At 53.0% G+C, this 14,633-nt stretch overlaps 1 protein-coding gene across 1 annotated transcript in view; it reads right to left on the reverse strand.

Annotated features, from left to right (window-relative positions):
• The window catches only part of MEF2D (myocyte enhancer factor 2D), an 83,799-nt gene that overhangs the window by 4,970 nt on the left and 64,196 nt on the right, over positions 1 to 14,633 (reverse strand). The window contains exons 5-11 of the mRNA XM_066610425.1: positions 10,324 to 10,461; positions 7,978 to 8,188; positions 7,134 to 7,190; positions 5,057 to 5,259; positions 4,868 to 4,888; positions 3,601 to 3,730; positions 2,042 to 2,135 (exon numbers count right to left, since the gene is read on the reverse strand). Coding sequence (XP_066466522.1) covers positions 2,042 to 2,135; positions 3,601 to 3,730; positions 4,868 to 4,888; positions 5,057 to 5,259; positions 7,134 to 7,190; positions 7,978 to 8,188; positions 10,324 to 10,461 — 854 coding nt within the window. The remainder of the gene's footprint in view (positions 1 to 2,041; positions 2,136 to 3,600; positions 3,731 to 4,867; positions 4,889 to 5,056; positions 5,260 to 7,133; positions 7,191 to 7,977; positions 8,189 to 10,323; positions 10,462 to 14,633) is intronic.

Here is a 14,633-nt window from a genome sequence, read left to right on the forward strand (position 1 = left end):
TCCTTCCCGAACAACACCAGACCCGGGGGACGTTCACTCAACTTGAGTGGCAGAAGAGTCAGGACAGAAGGAAAGACTTATTTACCCAGATTGTAATTGATCTGTGGAACTCTTGCCACTGGGTGTGGTGCACCCAGGGGCACAAAATTATGCACGGGAAGGAAAGGGTGGATAGAGAGATGCTCTTTACACTCTCACAGAACACCAGAACCAGGGGACATTCACTCAAATTGAGTGTTGGGAGAGTTAGAACAGACAAAAGAAAATATTTCTTTACTCAGCGTGTGGTCGGTCTGTGGAACTCCTTGCCACAGGATGTGGTGATGGCGTCTGGCCTGGACGCCTTTAAAAGGGGATTGGACAAGTTTCTGGAGGAAAAATCCATTACAGGTTACAAGCCATGATGTGCATGTACAACCTCCTGATTTTAGAAATGGGCTATGCCAGATGCAAGGGAGGGCACCAGGATGAGGTCTCTTGTTAGCTGGTGTGCTCCCTGGGGCATTTGGTGGGCTGCTGTGAGATACAGGAAGCTGGACTAGATGGGCCTATGGCCTGATCCAGTGGGGCTGTTCTTATGTTCTTAACTACAATTCCCAGGAGGCCTTGCAGGTCTCTTGTTATCTGGTGTGCTCCCTGGGGCATTTGGTGGGCCGCCGTGAGATACAGGAAGCTGGACTAGGTGGGCCTATGGCCTGATCCAGTGGGGCTGTTCTTATGTTCTTAACTACAATTCCCAGGAGGCCCTGCAGGTCTCTTGTTCTCTGGTGTGCTCCCTGGGGCATTTGGTGGGCCGCTGTGAGATACAGGAAGCTGGACTAGATGGGCCTGTGGCCTGATCCAGTGGGGCTGTTCTTATGTTCTTAACTACAATTCCCAGAATGCCTTGCAGGTCTCTTGTTATCTGGTGTGCTCCCTGGGGCATTTGGTGGGCTGCTGTGAGATACAGGAAGCTGGACTAGATGGGCCTATGGCCTGATCCAGTGGGGCTGTTCTTACGTTCTGGCCATCATCTGCTTAACGATGCCACTTCCTGCTTAATGACGCCACTTCTGGCCCTCACCAGGCACCATGAATGCCATAAGGCCCACTGTATGAAATGAGTTTAACACCCCTGTTCTTAGTGGTTTTGCTGACAAAAAAACTGCTAACCAAGAAGGGAGGGGGAGATTAAGGCTAGGCCTGTTTTTCTACATAATTCACTGTCATAGTGAGCTGCACGCCCAGAACTGGGTTTTGGGGTGGAAAGAGGCAGGAGCAGCCCTTGGAGCTGTCGACACTTGAATTCACGGGAGTTTCGACACCCAGCATTCCTTTTGCACCACCCCGGGATTGGGAGCTTCTGCACTGTGGAAAACCTGGGCTGTGTGTCTGTGGGACCCTCCAGTAACAGCAAGAGGAGGGAGCCCTGATTTGCAGTTGCAAACTAGTCGTGAAGACCCCCCCTTCCAAGGCTTGCAAAAGTCTAGAAAGAAGGCACGGGTGGGAGGGGGGCGGAAGAAAGACACACATGATAGAGACACAAAAATGATGCATGGGGTGGATTGAGAGGACAGGGGGATGTTCTTTCTCTCTTGCACTAGATCAAGGCTATTTGCACATTTTCTCATGTGTCCATGAGTTTCTGGGCGAGAACAAAGTGCTTCTTTCTGGCCATCACCTCCTTAATGACGTCACTTCCTGCTTAATGACGTCACTTCCAACCTTTAGCAGACATCATGGATGCTGTTTGGCCTACCGTACGAGACAACTGTGACACCCCTGTTCTTCTCGGAATGGGCTCCGCGCCAAGGGGCAGCCACTAAACTTGAGCGGAGGGGAGAGTTAGAACGGGCGAAAGAGAATATTTTTTTACCCAGCATGTCATTAACCCATGGAACTCCTTGCCACAGAACGTAGTGATGACACTTGAAGGCCCAGATATCTTGAAAGGGGGCTTGGACAGATTGATGGAGCAAAAGTCCATCACAGGCTACAAGCCGGGATGGGTATGTGCAGCCTCCTGGCTGGAGAAGTGGTTGTTTTTTTTTTATGACCTCACTCCTCCTCCTCCTCCTCTTCTTCCTCCTCCTCCTCCCCCCCCCCAGCCCTCAGACTGCTCTCAAAAGGCGGTTCCGGCATATTGTCTGATGGGGCTTGACGGGAACACGACACAACCTGAAATTGGTGGGGGCTTTCGCCACTCCGTCCCATTCTTGCACAGGGTGTCTGCAGTTTCTGTCACCCACCTCCACCTTCAGCTGTCAAAACTCACCTAAAAACCACTCTTGAGCACCTGCCAAAGTCACAGAAAAATGCTGAGGCACATCCCTAAAAAAATACTGCGCTGGTGGCTCTCCGTTGCGAGGAGGCACAGATGAGCAAGACTTGGCACTCCCTTTGTAGCTGGCTCCACCTGTGGGGCCAACTGGAGTAGGACGCCTCAGGCAGTGCGGGCCCCCCACCCACCCTCCACTGGTCCTTCTCTATGACAAGGAAGAGGGGACTGAATGGAAGAGGAACATAAGAACATAAGAACAGCCCCGCTGGATCAGGCCATAGGCCCTTCTAGTCCAGCTTCCCGTATCTCACAGTGGCCCACCAAATGCCCCAGGGAGCACACCAGATAACAAGTGACCGCATTCTGGTGCCCTCCCTTGCATCTGGCCTTCAGACATAGCCCATTTCTAAAATCAGGAGGTTGCACATGCACATCATGGCTTGTACCCCGTAATGGATATTTCCTCCAGAAACTTGTCCAATCCCCTTTTAAAGGCGTCCAGGCTAGTCGCCATCACCACATCCTGTGGCAAGGAGTTCCACAGACCAACCACACACTGAGTAAAAAAATATTTTGTCTGTTCTAACTCTCCCAACACTCAATTTGAGTGGATTCTGGTTCTGGTATTATGTGAGAGTGTAATACCTGGTTCTGGTATTATGTGAGAGTGTAAAGAGCATCTCTCTATCCACTCTGTCAATCCCCTGCATAATTTTGTATGTCTCAATCATGTCCCCCCTCAGGCACCTCTTTTCTAGGCTGAAGAGGCCCAAACGCCGTAAGGAAGTGCAGAGAAGACAGTGGTGGGCGAAAATTTTTCTTTACCCAGCATGTAATGAACCTGTGGACTCTTGCCACAGGATGCAATGATGGTGTCTGGCCTAGATGGCTTTCAAAAGGGGACTGGACAGATTCCTGGAAGAAAAGTCCATCACAGTTGTCTTGTGGGCTTGTGTGCTCCCTGAAGCATCTGGGGGTCCACTGAGAGATGCAGGAAGCTGGACTAGACCACAAGAGACCTGCATCCTGTTGCCCTTGCATCCGGCATTCAGATATGGCCCACTTCTAAAACCACTACGGCTTGCCACCAGGGACGGACTTTTCTTCCAGAAACCTGTCCAATCCCCCTTTTAAAAGGCTTCTAGGCCAGACACCATCACTTCATCCTGGGGTAAGCTCCACAGATTAATTTATGCACAATGTGCAAATGGCAAGCCTGAATCTCATTGTCTGGGCTGCCATCTTGTTTACCCAAGGCTGTTTTTGGAGTTGAGGGGTGAGAAGGGGAGAGCTCCCCTCCCCCCATCTATATCACATGGGGACCAGCGCCAGGGCCTTACCTGTGTTGTAGGCAGTAGGCATGGCCGAGAAGGGCAACCCTTGTGTCAAAAGGCTCGGGGTGGCCACCGAAACAACCGGCGTAGTCAATGCATGAGTTGCTTGTGATACAACGAGCCTTTGTGTGTTCTGCTGGAACAGACGAGACAGAAAGGGAGGGAAAAGGTGATTATATAGGGAGATGGGGTCTGGGGGAGGGCAGCCTCTTGCCCTGCTTGCCACAAAGGTTCTCCAGCCCCAACTCAGTGTGAAAGGAAAAGGGGTAGAGGTGTTTGTTAATAGCTACACAAAAACAACAGAACACCACATTTGGTATTGTCATAAAAACACAAAGCACCACATTTTTCACACATATCTATCCATAGGTAATTAGTAGAGGTTGGAGAAAACGGCGATAATGAAACAAAAACACATAACACCACTTTTTGCGCTTATCATTTTTGTTTAAAAAAAACAAACCCAAAATTGCTAAATTAAAAAAAAATTATTTGGTTTTTATTTATTCTCTAATGGGGGAGCGTGAATGGATAATTACTGTGGTTGCATCTGCTGACATGCTACCAGCGAGATGGCTGACCTAGTACACTTTCAAAGTGATTGTAATTTATAATTATAATGTTAATTTGGAATAAAAAAACACCTAACACCACTTTTTGCACTTCTAACTTTTGGAAAACACCAAAGCCTGTGGAAAAAATAAAACCATTTTCTCCCACCTCTAGTCGTAAGGAACACAAGAATCGTGTGTTCAGTTGTGAATAAAAACACAACACACCACATTTTGCATTTTAATTCAACACATTTAAAAAAAACAACCCCATTTTCAAGCACCTTTAAAACAAATCTCAGAGCACCTAAGACACGTCCGTACATTTGAGGTGAACCACACTCAGCTCCTCACTTGACCACAACAGACTGCTCTATGTTGAGGACACAGGGGTTTTATCCCTTCTCCCCCCTTTTGTGTTCAGAGAGCATGTGTCAAGGGTTGGCCAACTTGTGACATCTCCGGTGTTTGAAGGCCTCCATCCTGGCAGGCACACAAGCGAGAGGGTGGCCAGGCTGACGCCAGCGGAAAGAAAGGGGTGTCTTGGGAACCCACCACATCACCTGTGCAAAGGAGCATGCGCTCCCCCCCCCCCCGGAAATCCCCACACATCCTTTGGGGGAAAGGGCTGGTCTCACCCTTCCAAGGATGAGGTCGATCAACAGGGGCACACACTTCAAACAGGGATGTACAGACACATGCGGGCAAGCAGTGCAACTCACCGGGTCCAGGTGTTCCTCCGTCTGGGCGCAGAATAAAAACGAAACCAAGGAAAGGAATTAAGGTTAACCTTTGTCTCGAGACGGGTTCGAGAGCCAGAGGTTCCTCTTCTCCGCGCCTTGGGCCCATTTCCCTCTCCCACCTCAAACCCAGGTTGCAAGTGTGCCCCGATATCACCCCCAGAGACTCACCAAGTGGTGCATGAGTCCCTTCCCGCTCTGTGAGGTGATGACGCGCAGGTCCGGCTTGCGGTTGTTGGCCGCCAGCTGGGTGCTGTGGGAGGGGGGCGGAGGAGGGGGCGGAGGCGATTTCGGCGGGATGACCTTGCCCAAGCTGTTTCCGTTGGACACCGGGAGGAGCCCTGGAGAGGCCCTGGCGCTGACGTAGCCATTCCCTGTGGGAAAGGAACAGAGAAATGGTGCTTTTCAGAAAAATGTCATGCATTGGGGGGGCCACAGAGCATGGCTCTTCTACCAAGGAGGCAAACAAAGTCAGGGTGGTTCAGCCATGGAACAAATTGCCAAGGGCTCTGGAGACCTTCAAGCAGAGGGTCAACAGACACCTGCGGGAGATACTCAAGGAAGGGTTCCTGCTCCAGGCAGCGGCTGGACTAGATGACCTTGTGGGTCACTCCCAACCCCTCTATAACAGCAAACATGGATCAAGCCTGGGCAGAGCCACTGCAACCAGACCAGCCCCCTTATCATCTCAGGTTACAAGCCAGGATGGGTGTGCAAAACCTCCTGGTTCTAGAAGTGGGCGGTCCCTGAATGCCAGCTGCAAGGATGGCAACAGGATGCAGGGCACCTTGTTGTCTTGAGAGCTCCCTGACGCATCCGATGGGGCAGTGTGAGACGCAGAAAGTGGGGCTAGGTGGGCCTTTGGCCCAATCCAACAGGGCTCATCTGATGTTCTTATGTTTTGCTGTTTCTCTCTGTTCAGTTCTGCTTTCCGTTTTATTTTTTTGTGAAGCAGAAATACAGAAACAGATCCACCAGTGAACCAGTCAATCAATCAATCAATCAATCTCCAGGTGACATCCAGAGGGGACCACCAGGCAGCTCCAGGGTCCCGCCCCCCTCCGTTCCAGTGACCCACTCACACCTCCTGTCCTTCCGTTGCGATGGGCTCCCCAAGAGAAGGAGGAGGGTCCCCAGATCTGGGGCCCTAAGAAAGCCCACCGGCTCAGAGACGTCTCTCTCCCTCCGGCCCTCCTGCTCCTGTTTCCTGGAATGGGGGGAATGTTTGGGTGACGTCAATGCTGACATTCAGGGTCCCTGCCAAGTCACCAACTGCAACAGCCGCTTGTGACAGCTGACATGGGGGCTGCTTTGGAGACGGGAGCAGGGATGGGGGGGTGGAAGCAGCCTGGGCAGATGATTGACGGGGACAGGGAGCGGGCCGCAGAGCCCCGGGCAGGCCCAGCCACTGCCCACCTAGGTGAGCTTCAAACATCTTGCACTCTGCTGCCTAGGAAGATCTCAGACAGGTCCAATTGCAGTTGGGATAGAGAGGAGGTTTCCACACGTCTGGACACGGCCGTGGAAGGAGACAGGTGAGGACCGCTTGTCAGGCCACAGCACCACTGAAACAGGAGAAGCTGCACCTCCTCAAATTCTCCCCTCTAGACCATGATTACAGCCACGAGAGGGCCCAGCCCCTCCAAAGACCTAATCACAGGGTGTTGCAACAGCCAATTAGGACCGTTCTTGCCCATCGTTAGGCAGTAATTAAGGAGGCATTTAGGAATGGGTTCTGGCTTCATCTCTTGCACATGAACCAGGACCAATTCCTAAAGACCGGTTTGAGACTCGACAAGGTCAAAGAAGTGATCGCAAGCATGAGCACAGCCTCTAATTAAGAAGCCAGGAGGGGAAACTGGCTGGTCCGGCCTCAGCTACTGAGCCCAGGATGCGGGTTCCGCCAACCCCACCTTCTCTCAAAGGGCTGCTTTTCAAAGCAGGTCATTATGTCTGCCTGACAGGGGAGTTTTTTCAGAGAGCTTTTCCTCCCTGCTAGTGAGGCAGTCTTCCTTTGCCGTTTCCTTAAAGAGGAGGCTTCAGCGTTTATCGCTCTTGGGGCAAACATAAGAAGAACCTGCTGGATCAGGCCAAAGGTTCAGCTTTTAGAGGGACAGCCCCACCTCCAAAAATATTGTCAGATGGAGGGTCTAAGGGTTAAAAGAAGAGTGTCAGGATTCCTAGAGAGGCATCGCGACGTACACTTCCAAAGTCTGGCTGCCAAAGAGTCCCTCTCATGTGTACTCACCAACTGGGCTGGGACAGGTGCCATTCGTATTGTTCAAGTCTCCTCCGAGCATCGCCCCTAAAGAAAAGCAATTGGCAGACAAAGTTAGATTTTACACAGAGTGGCATTCTCCCCTTCCTTCTCTGCTAAAGGAAGCGGGGAGCAGACGATCGCTGGTGCTTTAGCCCAGTACTCTACTATCCTCCACATTCCCGCTTCCTCTCCACCTGTCTCTTCCTTTTCCAACCCAGGAAACGGGAAGAGCAGACCACAGGGCAAGGGGAGGGCAGATTTTGGGACCCTGCCTTAGCCCCAGGGGGTATCAGGCTGGCCTTGTGTGAGGACTTGTGGGATTCCAGAAAGCAATCAACCACCAAGCAGCTTGCTGCTGGAGACTGTGGGGATTGCTTTGGCGACCAAAAAAAAGCTCACCCCTCAAACGATGCTCTCCGAAACAGGATCCAAACCTGACGCTTCTCCTACTCAGTGGGATCCCCGAGTTTCTTAGCTCAGAAAGGCTGGTGGGACACTTTTCACCCCCCTAGCAAGACCAGTGCCGTGGTCTGAGAGCTGGACTTAGACCTGAAGATCCAGGTTCAAACCCCCACTCAGAGACAAAGCTTCTTGGGTGACCTTGGGCCAGTCACTCTCTCTCAACCTCACAGGGTTGTTGTTAGGACAAAAGGAGGAGAGGAACCATGGACACCACCCATGGGCTGCTTGGAGGGAGGGTGGGATCAAAAATGTACAAAGGCCATCCATGCCTGGTTCTGATTTAACACTTCTGAGTTGTTAGTGCTGCAAACTTTCATTTTTAGCCTCTGCAAACAGCATTCAAGAGGACTGAGAGGGGAAAGAGCAGGACCTGCGCTGGCCGGCCGCTGTGGGAGGCCTGGAGAGACGGTGTTGCGCTGGAGGGCTGGCTGCTGGGGGGACAGGAGGCGGGGGTCGGTCAGCGAGGAAGTCACCAGGGACTGAGTCACCAAGGAGCCCCCCGGGTTGCTGAACTGCAGAGAGTTCTGGTTGGTCACCGGGACCGTTACGGGCATGGCGAAGTTCGGAGCTGGCACCGCAGACTGCGAAAGAGAAGGAAAAGGGGGGTCCTTAACTCGGAAAAACGAGGGGTGGGGCTGTGAAGACACAGCCAGGCAGAACTCGTATTGCCAGCTGCACACAAACACACACACACCAGTGCAATTTGGATGCTTTGCGCTTCCCAGACGTTAAAAAGCCCTGAACTTTCCCGGGTGACATTCACGGCAGCTCACGCAATCGGCAGTCAGCCTGGTCTCGGCCGCTGGTCAATCGACCCCTGCGCCTTGCCTCCACCTGCCCACCTCCCTGCATTGCCCCTCCTCTGACTGGAACAGGAAGGGGGAGGGACTGCAGAAGAGGGGGGAGTGGTGGGCTGTAATGGATGTACACAGCCTCCCGGCTTAGGAAGTGGGTCAGGCGCAAGGGAGGGGCAACAGGATGCAGGAGCCTTGCTCTCTTGCGTACTCCCTGGGGCATCTCACAGTGACCACTGTGCGATGCTGGACTAGGTGGGCCTTGGGCCTGATCCAGCAGGGCTGTTCTTACGATGTGCAGGGTGACTGCACCTTCCAGGGAAAAGCCTGAAGCTTCCCTCGCGCATCGGTGGGAAAACCCCATCAGGAGTTTGAGTCTTCAGCTCTCATTTTCACAGTGACCCACAAAAGCCAGGGCCGCCCTGACGAGGCTGGGAAAGGGGTCAGGCGAGTGCATGCGCTTCCGATACTTCCTTCAAGGCAGCTTCAAGGGTCCGTTTCTGCACAAACCCCCCACCCCACCCCGTGCAGCTCTGCAAGGCCTAAGCAGGGCCAGGAGTCACCCTTCCCAGCTCTGTTTCTTAGCAAACGGGCTCACACGCTTGCTGCATCGAAAGGCCTTCGCATAACCTTTGGGGGGGGGGGTGCAGATTAGCTGAGGCTCTTGGAAAGCAAAACCATGCAGAATGCCCCCATCCACAATCTCTCTTCCTCCCCCCCCATGGGTAAGGTTGCCAACATTCACTCTGCAAAAATGCGGCTATCTGGGCATCTACTGACTTCCTCTCCTTCATGATGGCCACCAAATACACACATACAGGTGGAGCATCCCTGACCCAGAATCCTGAAATCCAAAGTTATTCCAAAAACCACAATTTTTTGCGCGCTGCCAACATGTTCCCACAAGCAGAAAACTCCCCCCCCCCGACCTCATGCAACAGGTCACACGAAATGCACCAAAAATTGTTCCCAAACTTTTTAGAAGCCCTGGGGCGCTGCCTGATTTACTTTTGCCAAGGGGTGGGGGCTATAACGGGGATTGGGCAGCAGTGCTTCCCCCCTCAAGCGGCAGCTCGTTTTAAGTCTTGACGCACACAGCTTAATCTGCCCTGCCAATTTTGTGAACCACCAAAAATTGGGTCACGACCCACAGACCCACGGTTTGGGAACCCCTGCATTAGGTATATGCAGGTATTTCAAGCTTGGAAAAATCCAATATTCAAAATGGTCCCAGGCACTTGGGATAAGGGATGCCCAACCTGTATATACTTTTCTCACAAAACAAAACCTAGCCTTTCCCTTCTGCTGGGAAGCGGCTGCCAGATTAAGTGCAGGACAGAGTGCTTCCAAGCATGTGCAGAGGGCTCCAGGGAGGCCCCCGTTGTTCATTGTTGCTTCTGTGAAAAAATAACCTCAAGACACCACTCTACTCCCTGCCTTTGCGGATTCTGTTCTACTCACGGTAGGAGCCAGGCATTTTTGCAAAGGTGAGCAATACTCCAGCCAGCTCGCCTGACCGCTGCAACACTCAGCATTTCGAGATTATATTATGACGGACAGGAGATATGGACAGGTTAGCAACCCTAGCCACGGGGATGGGGGTGGGGAAAGAAGCTGGACAGGCCCCCAGCCACTACTCACTGCGAGTCTGTAAGACTGCATCATTTTATCAAATTCCTCATCAATCTTTTTATATTTCTCTTCGGTCTGAGGCGTCAACGTAAACACATCCTCCCCGTCAGGGCTTTCACATTCTCTATGCTTCTTGCTCAGCGCCTGTTACGTGGCCGGGGGTGGGGGGGTGGGACAAAGGTGGGGGGGGTCGTTGGGGTGGGGAGGGAAAAAGCGAACAGAACAGAAAAAAGGGGGACAAAAAAAAAAGAGAGAATGAAGGATTTCTGGCCTGGGGAGGAAGTACTTACGCCGTAGCGCTTGAAGAGGATGTCCAGGTCTTCGCTGGCCTTGCGGTATTTGTCCTCCATCAGCGGACTCTGGTCGATGGAGTCGTCCCCGTCAGGCTCCGGACTGTCACACCCGTTAAACCCTTTCTTTCTCAACGTCTGAAAGCACAACCGGAACAAGTTCAGGCCCAGCGCCCCGGCCGGCGTGGAAGGGTGGAGGAAGGAAGCAAAACCGCAACCAGGGCACGAGGGAGAGCTGACCTCTTTCCGTCTGGTTAGGGGGCCAGAGCACGGATGACAGGTGTGTCCAGCAGACCCTAAGCAAGCTTGCAAATTCATTTGGCTGGGAAAATCATGAATAAGCAACTGCAGGCCCTCCTCATTCCCTGGACTTGGCATCTGCAGACTGGAATATCTGCAGCTGGAGGGTCTCAAAAGGTCTCCTGGATGGGACTGGAAGGCAATCCCATTTTGCCGGCACAAACCGAATGTGCCTTCCGGTAGCTTCAGGAAGGCCTCTGAGGCAGCTGGGAGCCCATAAGAAACCTCTGGAGGACAGGGCATGGCCCCCAGGTAAGTAATTACTGTGCTGTACCTCCCCCCCCCTAAATTTCATTATCAGCGGAATTCAGTATCCACGGGGGGGGGGGGTCCCCCACGGAAACTGAGGGCCCACTGTATATAACACAGGGCGACGCATGCAAAACCTAAATAAACAGAGATAAAAGGGGGGGAAGCAGGCATGAGAACGTCAGCGAACATCGTGGAGGCTTGATGGAAATCAGATGAAAGACATGAACAAAATTTGAAATGTGGTTAGAACTGGAAACTGTGGGAAGACCAAAGCAATGAAAGTCGAGCGGGTGAAAGTCAAGGGAGTGCTGTCCTCTTCCCACCCTCTTCCCCACTCTTTGGGACTGAAAGGGAAGTGAGGAAGAGAACAGAAGGGAAAGTGGAGAGAGGAGGAGCACCTCCAAGCCAGCCACTCCTTCCTTGTCTTCCACACTTCCTGTTGTGCTCCTTCTCCAACCCAGAGAGGGAGAGCGAGAGGGGCAGCGGAGGGGGGGGAAGTGAGGTGCCACCGGGCACGGGGAGTGTACCGCTAGATTCTGGGGGCACTTGGACCAGCTCAGCCCCCACAGAGTTCGGAGCTCAGGGGAGCGGCCGGCTTCTGAAAGAGCCCCCAGCAAAGCCAGTTCAAACCACGGTCTGCTGCAGTCAAACCACAACTCTGAAGAGGAAGAAACTGCAGGCTGAAAAGTCAGGGATCTGACGGGATCTGAATTACTCTCCAGAATTACTCGTGTGCAGGAGAGGGCAGGGCCCTGCGCTCCTGGGGCGCAACAGGAGGAGAAGGCGCAACAGTGCATTTCGGAAGGGCGTAGGATACGGGCCTTTGAGAGGGAGCAAAAATCCCCCCCCCCGCCATCAGATATTCAGCCTAGGAAGTTTTTGTGAGCCACAAGGCAGCAGCCAGTTTGAAGCCGGCCTTCCTCCGCCACACACTTCATCATCGTATTTTCAAAATACCAGAAGCAATTAGCCTCGTGTTATGGGAGCGGCGCTGCCAATTTTGTTCTGAAAAGTCAATGCTGCAGCATTTTCCTGGAAGTCTTGATTCCTATTCGTGCCAACGAGGATCTGAAAGGGCGTCAATTTTGGAAAAGGGGGGGAAGCTCTCTCTCTCTCTCTCTCTCACACACACACACACACACACACACACACACACACACCAGCATTAATCATTTTAACACAGAACCCCAACTTGGAGGCTGGAAGGATGGAAGGTCAGCAGCTGCAAATATGCCCCAGGCTTGCAGCAAGAAATGTGGAGAGGGAGACCCAAAGCGCAGCAAGGCTGGCCTTCTGAGCTACAGGGACCCCGCTGGAAGCACTCTGGGTAGGGCCCCAGGTTCCCAGCCAAGCTCTGCAGAATCGTAAGCAAAATCCATTCTAGACTTCATATCTCTACAGTAGAAGAGGAAGCAATCAAAAGGAACGCGTGAGAGTTAATGGGCCACATGGATCTAGGCGCATTTTAATGTAATAAAATTAACATCAGACCGTCAGAAGAGCCCTGGTGGACCAGGCCAAAGGCCCTTCTCATCTGGCCTCCTGCATCTCCCAGTTGCCCACCAGATGCATGAAGGAGCACACCAGACCACAAGAGACCTGTGTCCTGGTGCCCTCCCTTGCGTCTACCCCTGTTCCTTCACCTCTTTGTGGTCTCCCACACCTTTTCTTTACCCAGCATGTGATCAACTCCTTGCCGTAGAACGTGGTGATGACACCCGAAGGACCAGATCCCTTTAAAGGGGGACTGGATAGATTTATGGAGGACAAGCCCATCACAGGTTACAAGCCGTGATTGGGTACGTACAACCTCCCAGTTTTAGAAGCAGGCTATCTCCGACTGTCCGGGGCAAGGAAGGGCACCAAGACGCAGGTCTCTTGTGGTCTTGTATGCCCCCTGAGGCAGGAAGTGGGACTAGGAGGGCCTCTGACATACATAACCTTTCAGTTTCAACTCAGGGCAGGGACCTGAGTTCTTGGCTGCTTTTACGATGCAAAGACCAGGTAGGATGCAAATGGCAGCACATGAGCTCACCAGCTAACTTTCTCTGTTGCCCCCACCCAGGAACATAAAATGCCCAGTTGCTGCCAAGGTGGGCTGCAGGCAACAGATGACCCACCCCCACCACACAAGATGTGGGCTGTAGATGCCTCAGGCCTTGCTAATCGCTAGCACCGCCCGGCCGGCTCCCTGGGCAGCTTGTCCGGAGGCGGAGGAGGGGAGCTGGGCTGAGCCGATCCAGTCCCTTCCAGCTGGCAGCCACTACAAAGGACGGGCTCCGCTGCAGAGACACAAAGCACGTCTATGTCAGTAACCCAAGCAGAGTGTCGACAGGAGGAGGGGGCCGTTTCCCGTACCTCCTGCATGTGGGGACTTGGGGATTCAGAGAGCCTTGGGAGGAACAAAAGACTGAGCTGGTGCCACGCTGCGGTCTGGTGTGTTCCCCAAGGCATCTGGTGGGCCACTGCATGGTACAGGAAGCTGGACTAGTTGGCCTTTGGCCTGATCCAGTGGGGCTCTTCTGAGGTTCTTAGGAGCTGGGCAGAGGGAAGAGGCCCTGGTTCATGGCCTGCCCAGACAGAGGTGGGCAAATCCTTACACCTTCCCCCCACCTCTGGTCACCTAGCGAGAGTCTGGGGCAGAGGCAAGATCTAAATCAGGAAAAGCCCAGTTTTCAGCCACCAGAACTCAGAATGCTAGAAGATGGATCCGACAGAGCTGCATCCGAACCCGTGAGAAAGCGCGAGGAAGGGAAGTCACACACAGGCACAGGGATTCAGGGGTGTCACTCAGGGTCTGCGTCACTCAGAGCTCCTTGCGTCACCCCCACGACGGACTTTGTCCCATACCAGACAATACAGAATGAATGACAAGATCATACACACAGCCTAAATGCAGTGGCATCGCGAGAGTTGGTGCCAACCCCATTAACTTTTTTATTTTTGGGAACCGCTGGTCTATAACAAGATGGTATTATTCATAAACACAAATTTTCAAAAGGTTTCCAAAATTTGGCCACTAGCAGTATTCCCCCCCCCCCACGGGTGTCACCCTGTGAGTTTCACACCTCCGCACCCCCTAGAGATGCCACTGCAGAGATTTCACCTGCTAGGAACCTGCAGCCTCTGTGACAGTCCCAAGATCTGCTTGGGAATTCTCCAGGTCCTCGTCATCCCAATGCCACATCATAGCACACTGTCTGCAAAAACCCCACAGAGCCCATTCCCAGTCCCCAAGGCCGTCAGCATCCAGTGCGCCTCTAAAGCTGCAGAGTTCGCAGGACTGGTGCGCAAACTCCACGGGCAGGGTCTGTCTTTTTCACGCTTCCGGTTACTCCACAAAGCACACTGTGAGCACTGACGGAGCTGCGTCGGTATAGGGCTGAACAAAGCAAGCAAGGGTAGCCTTCCCCACTGACACCCACAGCTGAAGCCAGTACATCCAAGCAAGGAGAAGTGACAGTGAGATGCAAAGCTGGCTGGGGCAACACAGGCCTGGCATGACTCGCCAGGGGGACTCGCCACCCTCGTCCAATTAAGGTGGAGGGAGGGAGGAACCTCAGCATTCATGGAGATAAGCTGGGAGCAGGCAGGCAAGGACTGGCTGCGGGGGGGGGCGTCCATGTGGGGAGAAAAGCAGTTCCTTTCAACGGCCCTTGGTGGACACTGACAAGAAGCAGACAGCCGGCCACTTGGAAAGTGGTTTAAATGCCAAGAAGCCTCCGGGCCAAATCATGAGTCAGAGGAACAAGGCTGAG

This window comes from Tiliqua scincoides, chromosome 15, assembly GCF_035046505.1.
Source record: "Tiliqua scincoides isolate rTilSci1 chromosome 15, rTilSci1.hap2, whole genome shotgun sequence".
Classification (NCBI taxonomy): Eukaryota; Metazoa; Chordata; class Lepidosauria; order Squamata; family Scincidae; genus Tiliqua; species Tiliqua scincoides.